The 18,010-nt window shown below is 34.4% G+C and overlaps 1 protein-coding gene across 1 annotated transcript in view; it reads left to right on the top strand.

The window, feature by feature from the left end:
* KCTD9 (potassium channel tetramerization domain containing 9) overlaps positions 1-18,010 on the top strand; it is a 28,582-nt gene that overhangs the window by 919 nt on the left and 9,653 nt on the right. Inside the window, exons 2-6 of the mRNA XM_006916955.3 lie at positions 8,553-8,674; positions 10,524-10,567; positions 13,726-13,822; positions 14,430-14,488; positions 14,697-14,825. Coding sequence (XP_006917017.1) covers positions 8,553-8,674; positions 10,524-10,567; positions 13,726-13,822; positions 14,430-14,488; positions 14,697-14,825 — 451 coding nt within the window. The remainder of the gene's footprint in view (positions 1-8,552; positions 8,675-10,523; positions 10,568-13,725; positions 13,823-14,429; positions 14,489-14,696; positions 14,826-18,010) is intronic.

Genomic DNA, 18,010 nt, shown 5'->3' with positions numbered 1-18,010 from the left:
GCCTTTGTTGAGGGTGTGGTATTAAATATTTTTCCAACGCCAGAGCAAGCCAAAATGAATCTGTTCCTTCTCAGCTTCTTGCCCCACCCATGAAAGTTGTTCAGCTTCTTTGGAAAATTTGACTGTTCAAGGCAGACATTTATAATGTGGTTAAATGACGTCTAGAAGTAACTAAGTCTTAGAGTCTAATGTAAAGGTAAATTGGCCTCACTGTATTATCTTCTAGAACTTTTGTATTTTGTATTTTGGAAACATTGTACATTTCTAAATAGTGCGATTGTGCCATGGTATAAAAAAAGATTTTCCAACTATTCTGCAATTTTGGGTAAACATGTTATAAAAATGTGTACCACAGTGTACCTTGCTATGATAATTTTGTGGTCTTCTGGTATTAGAGATTAATACCCATATAAAACAGAACTGGCATAAATTCAAGTTTTCATATGCTTCCCAAGGTTTACATTACTTCTGACCATATTAACTTTTCTCAGACTCTTTTGTCTGTTAACTACTACTCACAATCTAAAACTTATTGTTACTGAAAGAGTTAGTATATCCAAAGTTACAATTGTAATATGTTCTCAAATCCAGACTTCTGACCTTTATATCCAACATCTCTGCTGTGTTGTTCCATGAAGGACATTTTTTAGACTCAGTCGTAAATATTTAACTAGGCTGTAAAATCTCTTCTAAGTCCACTGAATTTTGTTCTCGTCAAAGATTGGCTGTTAGTCTTTTCATATTATTTTTAATAAAATTTTTAAAGCTGTCTAGTTTTGACTAGGTTAGATTTTTGGACTTAAATTTTATGTGCTTTAAAAATATTTTGCTAGAGGATCTCAGAAGGTTGGGGGAAAAATCTTAAATAATTACAGTATGTTTATGTTACAAAGATCATAAAACCCAAACTGGAGAATGCTAATATGATTCAATATTAAAAATAAGTCATGCCATAATCCTTATACTCTACTGGAAAACATTCTGTGCCAAAGTTGTCAGTGTTTCCTCTCCTCTCCCGTCAGATGATTTAAAATATATATTAGAATTACTCTTATTTGAAAAAAAAGATAGCAGAATAATGCATAACAGCCTGCATTTTTATATAAACAAAGTGACTGTAGTTAGCCAGGATGGAAAAATCATGACATGATGTTCATGAAGAACATACTGGAGCAAAGCACAACTATAAAATAGAGTTTGATTTCCCATCCACAGGTTGGAATATCTGTCACTTCCATTATCTCTTTATTTACCTAGTTTCTATTTTTGTTTCCTGGTCATAAAAAAAAAAAAAAAAAGCCTGTTTTTTAAAATAAGTTTCCTTCCTATGAAGCTTATTCAGTGGTTGTCAGACGGGGCCATGAAGCCTGGGGTTACAGAGGCACAGAGTCACTGCAGGAGACAATAGCATCTGCTCACCATGACTTTCTGTGTAACTAGTGAATGTTTTGATGTGGAGGGCTCTGCATTTTCTAAAACTCCACAGTGAGATGGTGTACCACAGAGGCTGGATAAGAGGATCCAGTGGAGTTTGAGAAGAAATATTATACCTTTGATATATTTATTTTTTACTTAAAAATATAAAATATTAAAACTTAATTTTTTCCAATCTGGAAAGACACAGGTGTTTTCAGTCACTGGATGTGTTACCTGGTCCCAAGTCTTCTGAGAGAAGAGTGCGTTCACTTGGTCGGTTTCTTCACTGGTTGGGTCTCTGGCATGTTGTGATGTAGTGAAGCTTACAAGTGCCAGGTTAAGATTTGTGTTATCCAGTTTTAATTAAATAAACCCGCACCAAAATGCTGTGGCTTTAAAAGATTCCTTCAAAGAAAGTGCCGATTGAAGACAATATTAATCAATGCAAGCATAAGGAAGCAATGAGAAAATGGCAGAGTTGCTACTTCTCTGATATAAACTATGAGATTTAAAAAAAAAAATAGTGGAACTATTTGAATCTGAAAAGTCAAAATATGCCAAGTTTTAAAGAAAACCGAAGTCCTATTTAATAACTACCGTTAGTGATCAACCACTCACTCCCTAAGTTTATACTGTTTTTCTTTGAAATATTAGCCTATGATAGGATGAGGTCATCCCAATTAGCAAGACATTTAAAAATATTTTCTAGCACACGAAGACAAACAACTTAAGAATTTTTCCCTTAACTTCTTTTTTTTAATGTTTAAAGTCAATTTTGTATTTGGCAGAATTTCACTAAGTTTAATGATAAATATTTAGGAGATTTTTACTAGCTGACTCAAGCTATCAAGTTGATAGAAGTCCTCATATCATTTAGGAAATCATATTCTTTTCATTTGAATTTTTTTAATTGTTCCAAAAGATGGTTATGCTTGAACCTTTCATCCTTTCTCCATATGCTCAGAATTTCCATTGTTCTCTTTTTAATGGTCCCTGTAATCATTGGCATTAAGGAATTTGAAATGAGGACTCAGATATCTGAATGTAGTGAGTGGTTTCTGAGCAACCTGATGTCATTTCAAAGTTTTGTACATCTTGAACATAAGTTGCTTTTTTTTTTTTTTTTTACTACAGAATATTCAATAATGAGCTGTGCAAAGCATAGGGCTTTTGAATACCTTATTCATTCATGCAGCCAACTCTTACATGGTGCCGTCTTTGTGTGGGGAACCATGCCAGGCACTGCAGACTTCCTTGGATATGAAATAGATCATAAGTCTGTACTGATGTTTACAGTCTCTGTCCAGGTAATAACTGTTTTCTCCTGGCTTTGACATTAGGTCAGAAATATGTTGTTGATATTAAATATCCAGATTTGAACCCATTATATTGTTAGAGTTGAAGAAAGGGGAAAACCTATGTGAACCTTTGCCTGTTGGAATCTAAACATTAATAACCTTGTGAGGGCTTGCTCTTCAAGTTAAACAGTTTTAGAATATATTTGATACATATAAAAGCATATAATAAAGAACATTAATATGCATAAAAATTAAAAGGAAAGTAATATAACAATATCAATCAGCCTGCCACACAACCAAGAAGTAACATGTTACCAAGAACTTAATGTGCTCGCCTGCTTTCCTATCCCCTGCCTCTCCCATTTTCATGAATTCTGTATTTTTCTTTGCCATGTTTTCTTTTTTCCTGATAGTAGTTTTGCCACTTATGTGTGTATAACTATATATTTCTTGTTTTCTCAGTTTGGGAACATACCCTAAATTGGTATCATCATATGTAGTCTTTTTGGACTCACTTTTTTCATTCAATATATCTCTAAGGTTCCATTTCTTATGTCCCACACAGTGATAGTTTATTTATTTTGGCTGCTTTATAATAAGTAGTCCATTATATAAATAGACCACCATAATTTTTCCATTATCCTGTCATGAGACATTTGAATTGTTTATTTTCTTTATAGTTTACTATTAAGAGTGCTCTGTGAATATTCATATATATATGTATGTACATATTTGTATGTACATATATGTACATGCACATATATATGTATATATATATATGTATGTGTCCTCATACACACATGCAAGCTTTTTTCTAGGGGCATGGTTCACAAACTTTAGCACGCACTGGAATTACCTGGAGGTGTTGAGAAAACATGTTGCTGGACCCCACCCTGCAGAGCTTCAGAGTCAGTAGGTCAGTAATATATATTTCCAGGTAATATATATTTCCACAGCTCCAGGCTGCCTACCAAGGCACACACTTTTGAGAACCACTGCTTCTATATATGTAAATTGCAAATATTGGGTGTTAGGGTATATGAATATTTAGTTTTACAAAATAGTGCCAAATTATTTTCCAAAGTCATTGATTAATTTATATCCCACCAATATTGCATAAACCTTCCCGTTGATCCACATCCCCTTCGACCCTTGGTATTTTCAAACTTTTTAATTTCTAATATTTTAATTTTTGTCTTCTTGATCTAGAGCTAGTTATGCTATCTTTTTTAGGAATAAAATCATTTTAATTTTTTAAATTTATTACTGAAAGTGTAAGTAGAGTAAACTGAGTTCTACACTTAGTTACTAATGCGATTGGTGCTTTGGTTGGGTAAATTGACCTACATAAATTCAACAATTGTGTATCATGTAATAGATAATTGTAGGATGTAAGAAAAAAATGTTTTAAATACACGTGCAGGTTTTAATTTTTGTAACATAGGTTACAATTTGAAAATGGCATTTAAGGGCAAATTTAAAACTTCCGTTGAAATTGGTATGTCTTGCTACGTATAGTGTACCATTTACTTCCACCAATTGGTAGATAGCTTTCATTTGTCATAGGGTCTGAAAGTTAGAAGGGAATAAGTTAAATAACAGTATAATATAGCAGTCATAAACTTTAATAGGTGTGCTTCTCAAATTACTCCATAGAATACTTCCAGTCTAAGTATAGTATAATGCCTAAGTTTTTAAAGTGGATAATCACAATGACATGGAAATTTCAGGCCCACACATGAAGCAAGTAACCACTGTAAGCATGATCATTTTACAAATGCTCAGCCTTTCTAAGGGAACGAAAGTAAACTTAGTATATAACAATTAGAACTTATATACATGATATACAAGATTTCCATTGCTGCTTTTCCCAATAAAGTTGTTATATAAAGTTACATCATGTACCAGTCTGTTTGAAACTTTCTTGTCAACTCAAAATCTTTTCCACGTGTATCACATTTTTATGTTGAGATATGTTTTTAAATCTGATATTCTGATTAGTTTATATAAAAGCGCTTTAGACATTAGTTTTACAGTATAAGTCCATCTTATTTGTTAGTATGTTTGACAGAGTCAAAGTAAAGTGATCTAGTTGAAAAATAAGTGCCAAGAATGCCCTCCAAGTGAAAAACAAGTATGTTGGTCCAATTTAAGGGAAATTTTCAAATTTACATAATTATAAGATGCTTTGTACTAATTTCATTTTTATTTCCTCCAATTATGGCCCTTTGGTTATTTCATTTAAAGTAATTTTTCAATTGCTAGATTGTCAACTGCAAAAGTTATTTTTATTTCTAAAACAAGTATCTTAGAGCAGTGGAGACCTTAAAATAAGTTATAACTTTTGTCCCTTATTAAATAAGTAACACAAGTTCATTGTAATAAATGTTGAAAACAAAACACTCACAAGAAAATAAGCCAACCATAATTCCATTATCCAAAGATAGCCACTTTCAGTAGTTTTATGAATATCACTTTAGAATTGCATTTATACTGTGTATTTTGTTTTTCAACTTTATGTCGGTGGAAAAGACTTAAGTAAATATAACTGACACACAGAAAAAGGCATGTCCTAGTTCAACACTGAAAGCAATGAAAATTTCATTCAGCATTGAGGAAATATTTATGGCAGGCCTACTATTAAATAAGCAAGCTAATGTAACATTCAGTCAAGTAGATCCTTCTTTTAAACTGGCTGTGGTTATTTTCTGGCTTCAGAAGAGGGTAGTGCTTGGGGATAAACTTTAGCACTGCTCATCAGCATCACGAAGGGATAGTTGGTTACCTATAGTCGCAGAATGAGTAACAACTTTTTACAAATTAAAACTTGTTAAAACTTTTAGAGTCTAGAAAGTCAGATTGGAAAATATTTAGTCCCATGATAAATTGTGTTTGATACTTTATTAGGGCTGATTTAAGTGATAATAAAATAAAAGAACTGAATTGATACCTAGAATGTGCTCCTGAGTAGGTTCCTTGCAGCCTACAAGGAAACTCCTATTGGGCTGAGAATTGCAAAACTCTATGTGTGGGTTTCTTCCTATCTCTTAATCAAATTCGACTTCAGTGAAGAGAAAAAGGATGACAACTACTCAACTCTCCATATAAAACAAACAGGTTTTGAGCTGGACTCTCACTTTGTTGCTGTACATTGCTATGGTATGGTCAAGCCTAACAATTAAAATAGATTTTTTTTTCTTCATTTTACTCTGCTCTTTGGAACAGCATTGTTCAATAGAACTTTCTGTGTTGGTGGAAATATCCCATATCTACGCTGTTCAACATGGTAACCACAAACTATTGTGGCTTTTTAGCACCGAAATGTGGCTACTGTAGCTGATGAACTGTCTTAACTTTTAATTAATTTTAACAAGTTAAAATCTAAATAGCCTCTTGTAGCTAGTGGTTTCCAAATTAGGCTGGTGGGTGGCCTTTATTTTCATTAGGAGACAACTGATCCACAGGGAAAAAATCAAGTCAATCATATGCATTTAGTAAACAATTTAATTTGATATATTTTTGAAAAGTAAGTCACATAGAATGTTATGCTCTGATATTTAAAGTAAACATAATATGGACAGATTAAATTTACATACATTTTATATGACAAACTGAGCGAGACAGAAGTGAAAAGAAATGCTGGGGAGAGAGCTGGTGTTAGGGTGAGGAGGGGATAATGTCAGGCTAAATAAAGCCATGTAGAGATGTACAAGAAGCAGAGATAAATAAGAAGAGAAAGAAAAAGGCCTATATAACAACTATGACAAGAATGGTGATGTGGAAAAGGATTTTCTTACCTCCCACCCACAGCACTTTCCAGACTGTAAAAGTTGTTTTGCATTTGCTTTGGTCAGTCTCTTGCTGCTTTGCATTTTTGATGATTTTCTCTCTTTTCTTGCTCCACCCTCTGCCTTAACCCAACCAGGTTTGCTGTACATAATGCCTAGTGTACTTTATTTCTCTTCCTTTCCTCCCAGGAACGTGTATCTATAATAATGGTTAGAATTCCAGGCTCTGTTTCAGAGGTGAAAAATGATAGGAAATGTGGGGGACACATTTTATTCAGGCTTTTATCATTTATAATGTGTCTGCTGTGTGCAAGACACTGTGCCAAGTGCTTTGCGTTATTTTTTTATTGTGGAAAAATATACATAACATAAAAGTTAACATTTTAGCCATTTTTAAGTGTACAGTTCATTAGTGTCAAGTACATTCACAATGTGAATGTACTTAGTACCAACTGTACTTGGTACCAACTGTACTTGTACCACATTGTGAATGTACTTAGTACCAACTGTACTTGGTACTTAGTACCAAAACGTTTTCATCACCCTAGACAGAAACTCTGTACCCATTAAGCAATGACTCTCCATTTTCTCCCCTGGCCTGGTAACCTTTATTCTTTCTACTTTGTCTCTATGAATTTGCTGTTCTAATTACCTCATAAAGTAGAATCATACAGAATTTCAAAATTTGTCCTTTTATGTGTCTGATTTATTTCACTTATAATATTTTCAAGATTCAACCATGTTGTAGCAGGTATCAGAATTCCATTGCTTTTTATAGCTGAATAATATTCCATTGTATGTATATACCATATTTTGTTTATCCATTCATGTGCATATGGACAATGGGTTGAGCATTATTTTAATAATCTCCCTAGTTACTTTTAAATTGTGCTTGCCTAAATCTCTTCCCTAAAATGCCCCAGCTTGCAACATTTCTCTGGCTTTTTATCCTTAGGATCCAGGAGAAAACAGAATCCGTACTCCGCTATTGAAAGATTGCACACTCCTATATTAGCAAACGATGCCCTCCATACTCCTTTATTCACTTCATTTAACTAAAATTTCAGTGTCTACTATATACTACAGTAACTGGCGAACGAAGGACCCCAGTTCTCATTTCATATGGCTCCTTTATCCAATATCCTGTGAGGAGTCAATTGGCTGTAAATACTTCATGTTCAGCTCCTCACCTACTTTTTATTCATAACTTTCAGAAATCCTAACTGATAATGGTACAAATGTACAACTCAGCTCCTGGGAACCCACAGTTACAGTTATGACTGGAGCAAGAAATTAACTACCTGTAGAGATTCTCAACCTCCTACCTAAGCAATTGCATCTACCTTGCACACATATCAGATTGCCTGATTGAAAGCAAGACAATTCAGCAGGACAGAGCAAACCCAGCTGCTTGCCATATTTAGAATGTTAGCTAAAATCTGGCTTTTATGAAGTAGTTGTTGAAGAATTAAATGAGGTGGGAAGTTGTTGGCTTTCATATGGTAGTTGATGTAATAAATGTTATAATAAACAGCAGTAAGTCATTCCTAGTTCAAAAATAAACCATTCCTCTAACAAAAGAATAATGTAAAAACGACGTCATAAAGGCTAATAGTTCTCAGGCACTGGGCTCAGCTCTTACTAAGCATTAATTCATTTTATCCTCATGACAGTCTTCTGATGTAGGTGTGGCTATTTTCTTCATTTCTAGGTAAAGCAATAGAAACATAAAGAGGTTAAATAATTTGTCTCACGTCGACAGAAATGCCAGAATCTAAATTCTGACTGTTTTCAGAACTGGAGCACTATTTAACATACATTAAGAATGTAGATTGTTTTTAAGTCAGACAATTTCTGATTCCCTAGCTGTAGATTTTAGCAGTATTAGGAATTAAGTAATTGAGTCAAAGGATACTGTTAAGAACCTCGCAGAATCTCCTTTTACACGATAATCTGATTTTTTAGTCCTATTTATAGTGTGGTGGTTTATATTTTGTGAGTGACGAAATTCATTATATAAGTTGTTCATATTACTCTGGTGTGTTTACAGGTGGTTGCTGTATATGGAACTTTATCTGATTTGCTTTCTGTGGCCAGCAGTAAACTCGGCATAAAAGCCACTAGTGTGTATAATGGGAAAGGTGGACTGATTGATGATATTGCTTTGATCAGGTAAACTTCATTTTTTTATAAGCTGTCTAGAGCGTGCCCTTAGCTGCTTGGCGCTATGCTGTTTCCCTGAAGCAATAGTTTAATTACTGTTAAGAGTTCAGGAATTTGGCAAGTGATTGCCTAGAATTTGCTCTTTGGAATTTAAACCATTTGGACTGAGAGTGTGTTGATCTGATAGAACATATTTCAGTACATTCCAATATATCAGTAGTCTTTCTGCATAGTATGGCTTTGAGAAATTTCTTTATGTTACTAGAGATCTAATAAGATATGCATTTTTTAATGTTAGAAATCTTATTGATCGCTTTAATTTTATATATTATTGTATATTGTTCAATTGATTTCTTAAGAATGCTTTGAATTTTATAAACATTACAGAGATCTACTTTGGTGAAAACTTGCTAAATGTGATAGAATTTTAAGTAGTTAACTCATCAGTGATCCACAATAGTGGTTTTTGGTTTATTTTATGGTTTTGTTTTTTAATTATCAAAGGCAGATTTATCTCTTTAAAACAAGTGTCAAGTTCACCTCATTCCATCCTAATAAGATCATAGAATTTCGGAGCAGGAAGCTTAACAAAGAAGATAGAAAGGGAACACAAATTAAGTTCTGACTGTGCCAGTTATGTTGTATTTGCTTTGCCCAAGTTATCTCATTTAACTGGCCAAGCATGGATTTTTTTTTTTAATTGATGGAGTATAGATAATGATGCTCTAAATTACAGTAGCATACAAAGTTTAATTTTCACTGAAGTCCAGGTCTGCCTTTAAAGTTAATCACTTCTAGTCCCTTCATTTTATAAATGAGGAAACTAAACATCTGAGAAGTTAAATGACTTATCTGGGTCATACAGTTTAGTTGATTTTTGTTAATAAGAAGAAAACAAATTTTCATACTCATCTTAAAAAGTTAACGACTATGATGAGCAAGTAGAAAATCTTATAAACCTAAAAGATTTAAAACCTAAATAAATTAGGAGAATTTCTTAGTTTTTCAATATCTATCTTCCAGGTTCTTTCAGTTTATATGGATAATTGAGTCACATCATTGATGATGAATGATTTACATTAACCTAAACTTCTTAACACACTCCGCTTTTAAGAAAAATTCAGTGTGTTCCTGTGATGTCTTACAGGAAATAAAAATTTCTGCAACATCAAAGGTTATAACTTTGATGAAGCCTTCCAAACTATAAAATACCTACCTGTTTAATAATTTGTGGTTCACAGAACAATCTCTGATAATTTACTTATACTTATGATGGAATGGATTGGGGCAGGGGAGGATAGGATATATATACACCGATAAGCAAGCATTTCAGAATATGGGCAATCATTTATATTTGTGGGTGTTCACAACAGAGTTAGTCCCAATTATATTTTTCCTAGATTTAATATGAAAATTTGTTTTCATTTCCAAAGCACAAAGCAGCTGATGATTTGAGAGAAAACCCTAATAATTTATTTAGATTTTTAGGATTCAAGTAAAAACAGAAGAGTTGGCTATGGCTTTAATGATATGCTTTGAGCATAACACTATATTCTTTAATTAGTAACAAAGCTGAATTCACATAATTTGTATAGTGGATTTTGTTTTGTTTTCTTTTGTTTTCCATTTCAAAAGAATTTTCATGTGCAGGATCTTTAATTTATATCGAAAGATAGTTGCGGGCGGGAACAGGGGAGGTTAAGCAAAGAAAGCACTGGAAACTTAAGTCTACTTTGCAATACAGATAGATAGCAAAACCTAACTTCTACAAAATTCTGAGTACTTCCTCTATAGTCAACAGATAATTAATGTGATTTCTGGATTTTGATGGTAGCTTTTTAAATTTTGATTTCCCCAGGGATGATGATGTTTTATTTGTGTGTGAAGGAGAACCATTCATTGGTAAGTGACTTTCTTAAAAGCCAATTTTGTCTGCCAAAATAAGAAAGATGAAATGACAGATATTTTACATGGCTTAACATTAGAATCTTGTGGTAGTATTCAGATCTTCCTACCTTTTTTGATTCTGCATTGGATGTATGTGTTAAATTAAATTTTAAATTTGAATTATATGATCATATTTAATATGGATACCTAATCTTTTACACATGCCTTTAAAATGCTCTAGACCTCCACATATTCATTAAATATGACATAATAAGGCAGTTTTGATTTTCAGAAACAATTGTTTTGTTTTGAATTTCCTCTTTGATAGTTGTCAAAATTTCTCTTAAGTGTTATATTACATATTTTAAAGCATGTATTGCTGCATAAGTAATATTTGACAACCATTCACTGTGGTCAAATCAAACCAGTCAAAAATTTCAACCATACACACGTGCATAAATACGCACACTGCCATTTGATTCGTAAGCAAGCTTCTACAGTTGTATAATACAGTGAATATTCTTTAACAAGTATTTGATTTATTTGGTTCCACACAATCGCACCCTGAATATCAAAGTATATTTTTAAGCCATCACAGTAATTGTATTTGGTGAATGGAGGTAGTTTTCAGGATCATCGCAGTGGTGGTTGCCAATTTAGAAGTGCATACTCTTTTTCTGTCTCTACATGGTCACTTAATTGGTTCATTGCATGTATACCAACAATGACTAGTGTTTGTTTTGTTTGATCTTTATGAACTCTTGGATTTAAAAATATTTGGTATATTTTTATCCTCTGTGTTAATTGATGCCTAGATTATCCTACTTTGGGCCAGTGGAAACCTCTTTAAGTTCTTTTAACACAACCTCATTAGTCTTTTACAGTTCCTTACTCTCTGGAATAACAAAGTGTTAATCTTATACTTCTCCTGTCCCAGATCCTGATCAATGTTTTTTCTAAGAAGCTTGGATTTCTTTTAGTTGGATATGTCATTTCAAGACACAGTCTGGGTGCTAGGGAGGCTCATTGTTATTGGGTTCCTCATTATTACTAGGCTTTTTGGTGGACAGAGCTGGAAATGCATAGCTAGCCAGAGATAAAATTTATATATTATATGCAGTATGTTTTATTGCAAAGCTTTATATATAACATAACATATAGACAGACTATCTCATGGATTCATATTAATACTTCTGGTTTATAATTGAGATTGTAAGATTTTTATTTTACTTTTATCTTACATCTCCTTTCTTCCATATCAATAATCCTGTTTTGAGGGATATAGGGAATGTCACATAATTACATTTACTTCATCCCACACAAAATACACAAAGAAGTGTCAGAGTAACGATCCCAATACTTTTAACATCAATATGATTACTAAAGAGTTAAACATTTTTTGTATATGTTCATTCCTTTCTTCCCTTACTTAGAAAATAGTTGTTTCTACAGTGTTAGTAGCCACTATATGCTATATGTTCTCCCTTCAAACCATCTCTGAATTTTACTCCTTGCAAGTGAATTTAATGTTTACCTCAAGTCCTTATGTTGATGCCTCCAGTGATTGTCTGAAACTTGTTCTCCAGTAGTTGCCTTACAAAGAACTTGTGAGAACGTTCTCTAACATCTTGCATGTTAATAACAGTTCATGGCTTCTAAACTTGAAAGTCAGTTGGCTGGAAATAAAATGATATGTCAAAACTTAAACTGTGAACTTTAATGATGTGTAGTTTATTATCAGTTATTCCTTAATGAAGCAGTTAAAAAATACTTAGGCCACATTTTCTTTCTCCAGATATCTTAAACATGTTACTGTTATTTTATTCTGGCATAAAGTGTTGGTATCGAAAAAATCTGATCCTTTGTAAGTGATTGTTTTTCCTAAGTCACCCAAAGGCTTAATCTCTTTCTTTAAAATACAGTAATTTTCATAGACTCTTTATGGGTGTTCTGGGTTGATTTTAAAAAATAAATTTCAAAAAAGTTTTACGTTTAAATTATATATTTATTTATTTTTCCTTGCTTTGATGTTTTTCTTCCAGGACTCCAATTGCATATATGTTGGATCTTCTACACCTGTCTAATATATTTGAAATCTATTAAATCCTTTTTCATTTCTTTATTTCTTTTTGATTTTTAAAGCATCTTTTGCATCTTTTATTTCCCTTAAGGCATTATCTGTTGTATTTATTTACTCCTGTTTATCTTCTAGTTTAATCTTCATTTGCAGAATTGTTTTTCTTTTTATTTTCATTGCCTCCTGAGTTTTCTCATCTCATTTCTGAATTTTGTAGTTCTGGTTTATTTTATTCTTTTATAACTTGAATTACTTTTTTTAAGCATGTTTCGGAATATTATCGTTTTTAATCTATTTTGTGGGCATTTCTCTCTGGCACATTTTCGTTGTCTTTAGAGATGTAATTCGTACCCTTTTAAAAATTTTACATAGGATTTGATCTCAGTCTTTTTCTGTTGCTTATTTTTATGTGGAGTTAGTTTTCCTTAACTTGAGAAGGGAGGGCTGACCTAGGAAAGTTTTTCAAATTTCATGGCTCCAGAGTTTTTCCTTTTCTGTGGTTTTTGTAAAGTGTTAAATATAGAGCTCACCTTCAGATATAGTCTGGTTCTGTTATGCCTTTTTGACTTTTTAACCATAATCCTTTTTCTTTTGTCTCTGTTATCACTGTTTTGTTCAACTTGGATTCTTTTCCTAATATTTTATCTGCAGAGTGGGGCTTTGTCCTGGAAGAGATTTTGGCTGGTGGGTTTTGAGAGTTCATTTCCAGCCTCATCAGATCTTACTGCAAACTACTTGCATCACTGATGGTTGGAGCGGGCATAGCCCTCCCACCTTCAGTCTGCATTTCTCAAATGGACTTGCTGAGCTTTGACATGCATATTTATGGATTCCTTTGGAATCTTAGGTTCATCACATAACCTGTTGTTGCTCTCAGCTTCTTCCTTCAGAGGTGCTGGTCTTTTAGCTGTCAGTGTTGGTGGGAGTACCTTATCACTTACTTTGTTTTAGATGCTGTCCATGGGTATCAATTTTACCGTCCTAGTACTTCTGGTACGCTTTTATGTGTGTTTTTAGTTTTAAGAATTATGCTATTGCCATTTTCTCCAAATCCCTAATCTAAATGTATTTATTATTTTCTACATGTCATCTCTAGATCCTCAGACAGATTCTAAACTACCCGAAGGCTTGTCAGGATCTCACACAGACTGGCTAACGTTAAATGTTGGAGGGCGGTACTTTACAACTACACGGTAGGTGCGTGTGCATGTGTGTGCACATGTGTGTTGGGGGGCACTATGTACCATTTGTTCTTTCCTTCAGTTTGATGATTTCCTTAGAAGATGTTGAAATGCTGCTTAATATATTATGTGATCTGAAACTATTTTCAGAAAGTCTTTTTAAAGAATGGAAAAATGGTTCACAAGTCATTCCAGAGAAAGCATGAAAAGCATGAATTCAGTGTTTTGCAACATGCTTTTTAGATATTGAGTAACATACATGCAACACAAGTAAAAGTTAACAATGTTGAAATTCGTAGAGACTACAGCTGCTTATATTACAGGGATAAGAAAAATATGTTTAGATCAAGAATATTAAGATGTAATAGCTTGCTGAAAGGACAGATTAGTTTTTAAATGAAAGGAAACTAAAACAATATGTAAATCAAAGGAAGTGCCAGATTAGAGAGATTTTGATAAATGGCAACTTATTGCACGTTTTTGTTTCCCAGCGTCACTCCTACCAGGTTGTAGCATGCATCTTTTTGAGAGAGCAGCTGGGATCGAGTATACTCTTGACTTAAATATGTTTGTTTATAAAGACAAATGGAGAAATCAATTTTTTTCCCTGAATCCTTAGGAGCACTTTAGTGAATAAAGAACCCGACAGTATGCTGGCCCACATGTTTAAGGACAAAGGTGAGCGCAACACGTTGTTTTCACATTTCGTGTGATCTGTTTGTAGCTGCATTGACATCATAACTCCTGTCCTTCTGTACTTTTTAATGACATCAATAATTTTTGCAAAAGTGAAAACTCACTGGTATGTTCCACAATTTTCCTTCCATACATTTCTAACTTTGTTTTTTGATTGTCGGGGACTTTCTTCATTTCAATGGTAACACAGGTGTCTGGGGAAATAAGCAGGATCATAGAGGAGCTTTCCTAATTGACCGAAGTCCTGAATACTTTGAACCCATTTTGAACTACTTGCGTCATGGACAGCTCATTGTAAATGATGGCATTAATTTATTAGGTGAGTTTTCAATATAATTCCTCACATTTTTATAAGTTTATAATTTTTATTATGTTTTCACTTGCTTAGTAAGTTAATATATTTTCATAAAGCGAAAGTATTTCTACATGTTTTTACATGTACAGTTGACTCTTGAACAACATAGGTTTGAACTACGTGGGTCCACTTATATGTGGACTTTTTTCAATAAATATACAGTCGGCCCTTCATATCCATGGGTTGGTTTCACATCCTCACATTCAACCAAATGCAAATCCAAAATAATATTTTCGATCTGTGATTGGGAATCCCCAGATGCAGAGGGCCAACTGTATGCAATGTTCTCTGCCATTTTATGTAAGGGACTTGATTATCCCCACATTTTGGTATCTGTGGGGGTCCGAGAACTCATCTTCTACAGATACCAAGGGATGACTAAAGTTTTGGGAGAGTCAGAACTTATATGCAGGTTTTTGACTGCATGGGGGTTGGCACCCCTCATCCCCATAGTTCAAGGGTCAACTATATTTGAGTGTATATAGGTATAGAAATAGGTATAGGTAGGTAGTCCTTCAGGTAGACAGTCTTTGTATATATGGGTATATATCAAACCTATAAATTCCGATTTTAGATTTTAAATAGATTTAGATGTTATCACCAGGGACGTTAAAGGATTTTCTTGTTGTTTTTTAATTGAATTGTGACTGAGACTTGGCTTCACATCATGGACCTTCCCACTGTAGTGATGAGTAGAGTGGTCAAGAGGGGAAATTGTACTTTGGAATCATAAGACTGGATTAGAATCTCGATTCTATAGCTTACTAAGATTAATTTGGGGAAAGTCTCTCCGAGTCCCCTTTGAAAACTTAGTATTAAAAATATACTCATTGAGACTCCCAGGCAAGATGTGGAGTAGGTAAATGCTGTGCTCACCTCCTCCCAGGACCACATCAAAATTACAACTAAGTTATAGAGCAGCCACCCTTGAGAATCACCTGAGACTAGCTAAACAGAACACTTGTAACTAAGGATAGAAAGAAGAAACCACAATGCGACTGGTAGGAGGGCTGGTCCCACACCTACCTGTGACAGGCAGTTAAGAATCGGGAGGGATACTTTGGCTGTGGAGGTCCACACTGGGCAACAAGGGGTCCCTGCCCGCCTGGGGTACCAGTGCTAAGAAGCAAAGTCCCCACAATATCTGGCTGTGAAAATCAGCAGGCATTCTGTGTGGGCAAGACAGAGGGCTGCTAGCCCTTGGCATCCTCTTAAAGGGCCCGAGCACAGACTACTCTAACTCATAAATACCTGCCCTAAGCTCCAGTGAAGGGACAGCAGCTCAAAAAGCACTAAGGACATAGAGGGAGGAACTGAATTGTCTGGATTCAGGGCAAGGGCTGGAGGGGCAACTCTGCCCCAGACGGAAGTGCTAGCAAGGCCATTGTTCCTTTGCTGAGTCCTCCCCCCACACAGCCAGCAAGCACAGGTGGGCACCATATCTGAGTCCCTATCAACTTGACTAACACCACTTGCCCCATCCAACCTGAGCACCAGCCCAAACCTCTTTGAGCTGCTCTGTTCCTCACAAGCTGCTGGCCTCTGCCCACACTGCAGACTTTCCTAAAATCTCTCAAAGGTCCACAAACCCCAAAAGAGCAGTAGCTGGCCTCTGTGCCCTGTACCTCGTGCTAAGTGGCCCCCAGCACTAGTGGCGCCCAGCCTCGACTTGCAGCATAACCTGTCTCAGGTGCCTCCAAGTCTAGCACAGGCAGCTACCAACTGCAGATCATTGCAGCTCTTCCCCTGTTTGACACAGGAAAAAAAGAATGGTCTTAAATGTTCGAAAATATATAATTTAATAATAATCATGGTGATTATTTATTGAAGACCTACCAGGTTCCAGGCACTATACCAGATAATATGTGCCTTATCTCTTTTAATATTTCTTACAACTTTGTAAGGAAGGTAATAATATCCCCATTTCATAAATATGGAAACTGAGAGATTAAGTAGCTTCTCCAAGATGAAAAAGATAGTGAGTAGCAGAGCTGGGATTCAAATCCATACCTTTCTGGTGTTAACAAAGAACTCCACTAAATATTATGTCTTTCCTCCAACTGTCCCCACGGGTGTCTTTTATATTTATAAGGCTTTTCTGAACGTTTTTCAGGTTTAATTCTGAACCCGGAATTAGAAAAAATTCTTACCACATTCCCCCGGAGGTTCTGATTTACTCAGTAGATCTTGGCAAACTGAGAGTGAGAGTGGCAAATCTTTGTGATGGGTTTCTCCCAGGGACAGATATCGAAGCGTGGCTGCCCCTTCAGGAGGAATCCAGAGGTGAAGCCACTGTGGTGTGGACTGGAAAGTGTTGTGCCACAGTGGCTACCTGAGTGATCCTTACTTGACCTTTGCTTTGCTATTGGAATATTAGAGGTGGAGTTGGGTTTTCCCAGAAAAGATTATGATCTTTTCTCCAAATATGTTTACATATAGTTGCCCTTATTACCTTGGAGCCATTTGAAGGGAGAGATTATGTCTCATTTTCTTTGTAATTCCTGAGTCCTTTTTTAAAAAGTAGACTCAGCCAACTGAATGACTAAAGTCTTCATTTTATGGAAAATGTACCCCAAACTTATTCCCACATACTCTGATAAAAATGTTTATTAACAGATGTGAGAAAGTATACCTACTAAGTCTCTTAGAGAATGTGCAGACTTTTTTTTTTTACCAAATTAAGAAAGTTAAATGATAGATAAAATCCTTTTTATCATTTAGAAAAATTTTTTAAAGTTGATTTTTCCATAATAAAGTTTCTGAGTTATACTTTTGACTTTTGTTTTGAAGTTTACTTTTACTCATTTCTATAATTTCCTGATTCAGGAAGTAAAAAACATTTGTGACAAACCTATTCAGATCTGCTCCACTGAAAAAGTCATTGAAATGTTAAGATTAGGTGAACCAATTATTTTATTATTGGATTCACAATCAATCACTATGGATTACTTGAAGAATATGTGTTATTAGGATTTTTTGCCTGTGGCCTATTTAAAGTAATATTCAGAAATGATTTTGAAATGTGGAAGCCTTTCATTCTACTTAGTTTTCCATTTTTTTCTTTTGCTGAATGTAAACTACTTTGTTTTACAAATACTTAAAAATATCCTATTATGTTGTAAACATGAGTTATTTTTCTTCTCTTTTGA

Source organism: Pteropus alecto, unplaced genomic scaffold, assembly GCF_000325575.1.
Source record: "Pteropus alecto unplaced genomic scaffold, ASM32557v1 scaffold166, whole genome shotgun sequence".
NCBI lineage: Eukaryota > Metazoa > Chordata > Mammalia > Chiroptera > Pteropodidae > Pteropus > Pteropus alecto.
This window is presented reverse-complemented; position numbering and strand designations above follow the sequence as displayed.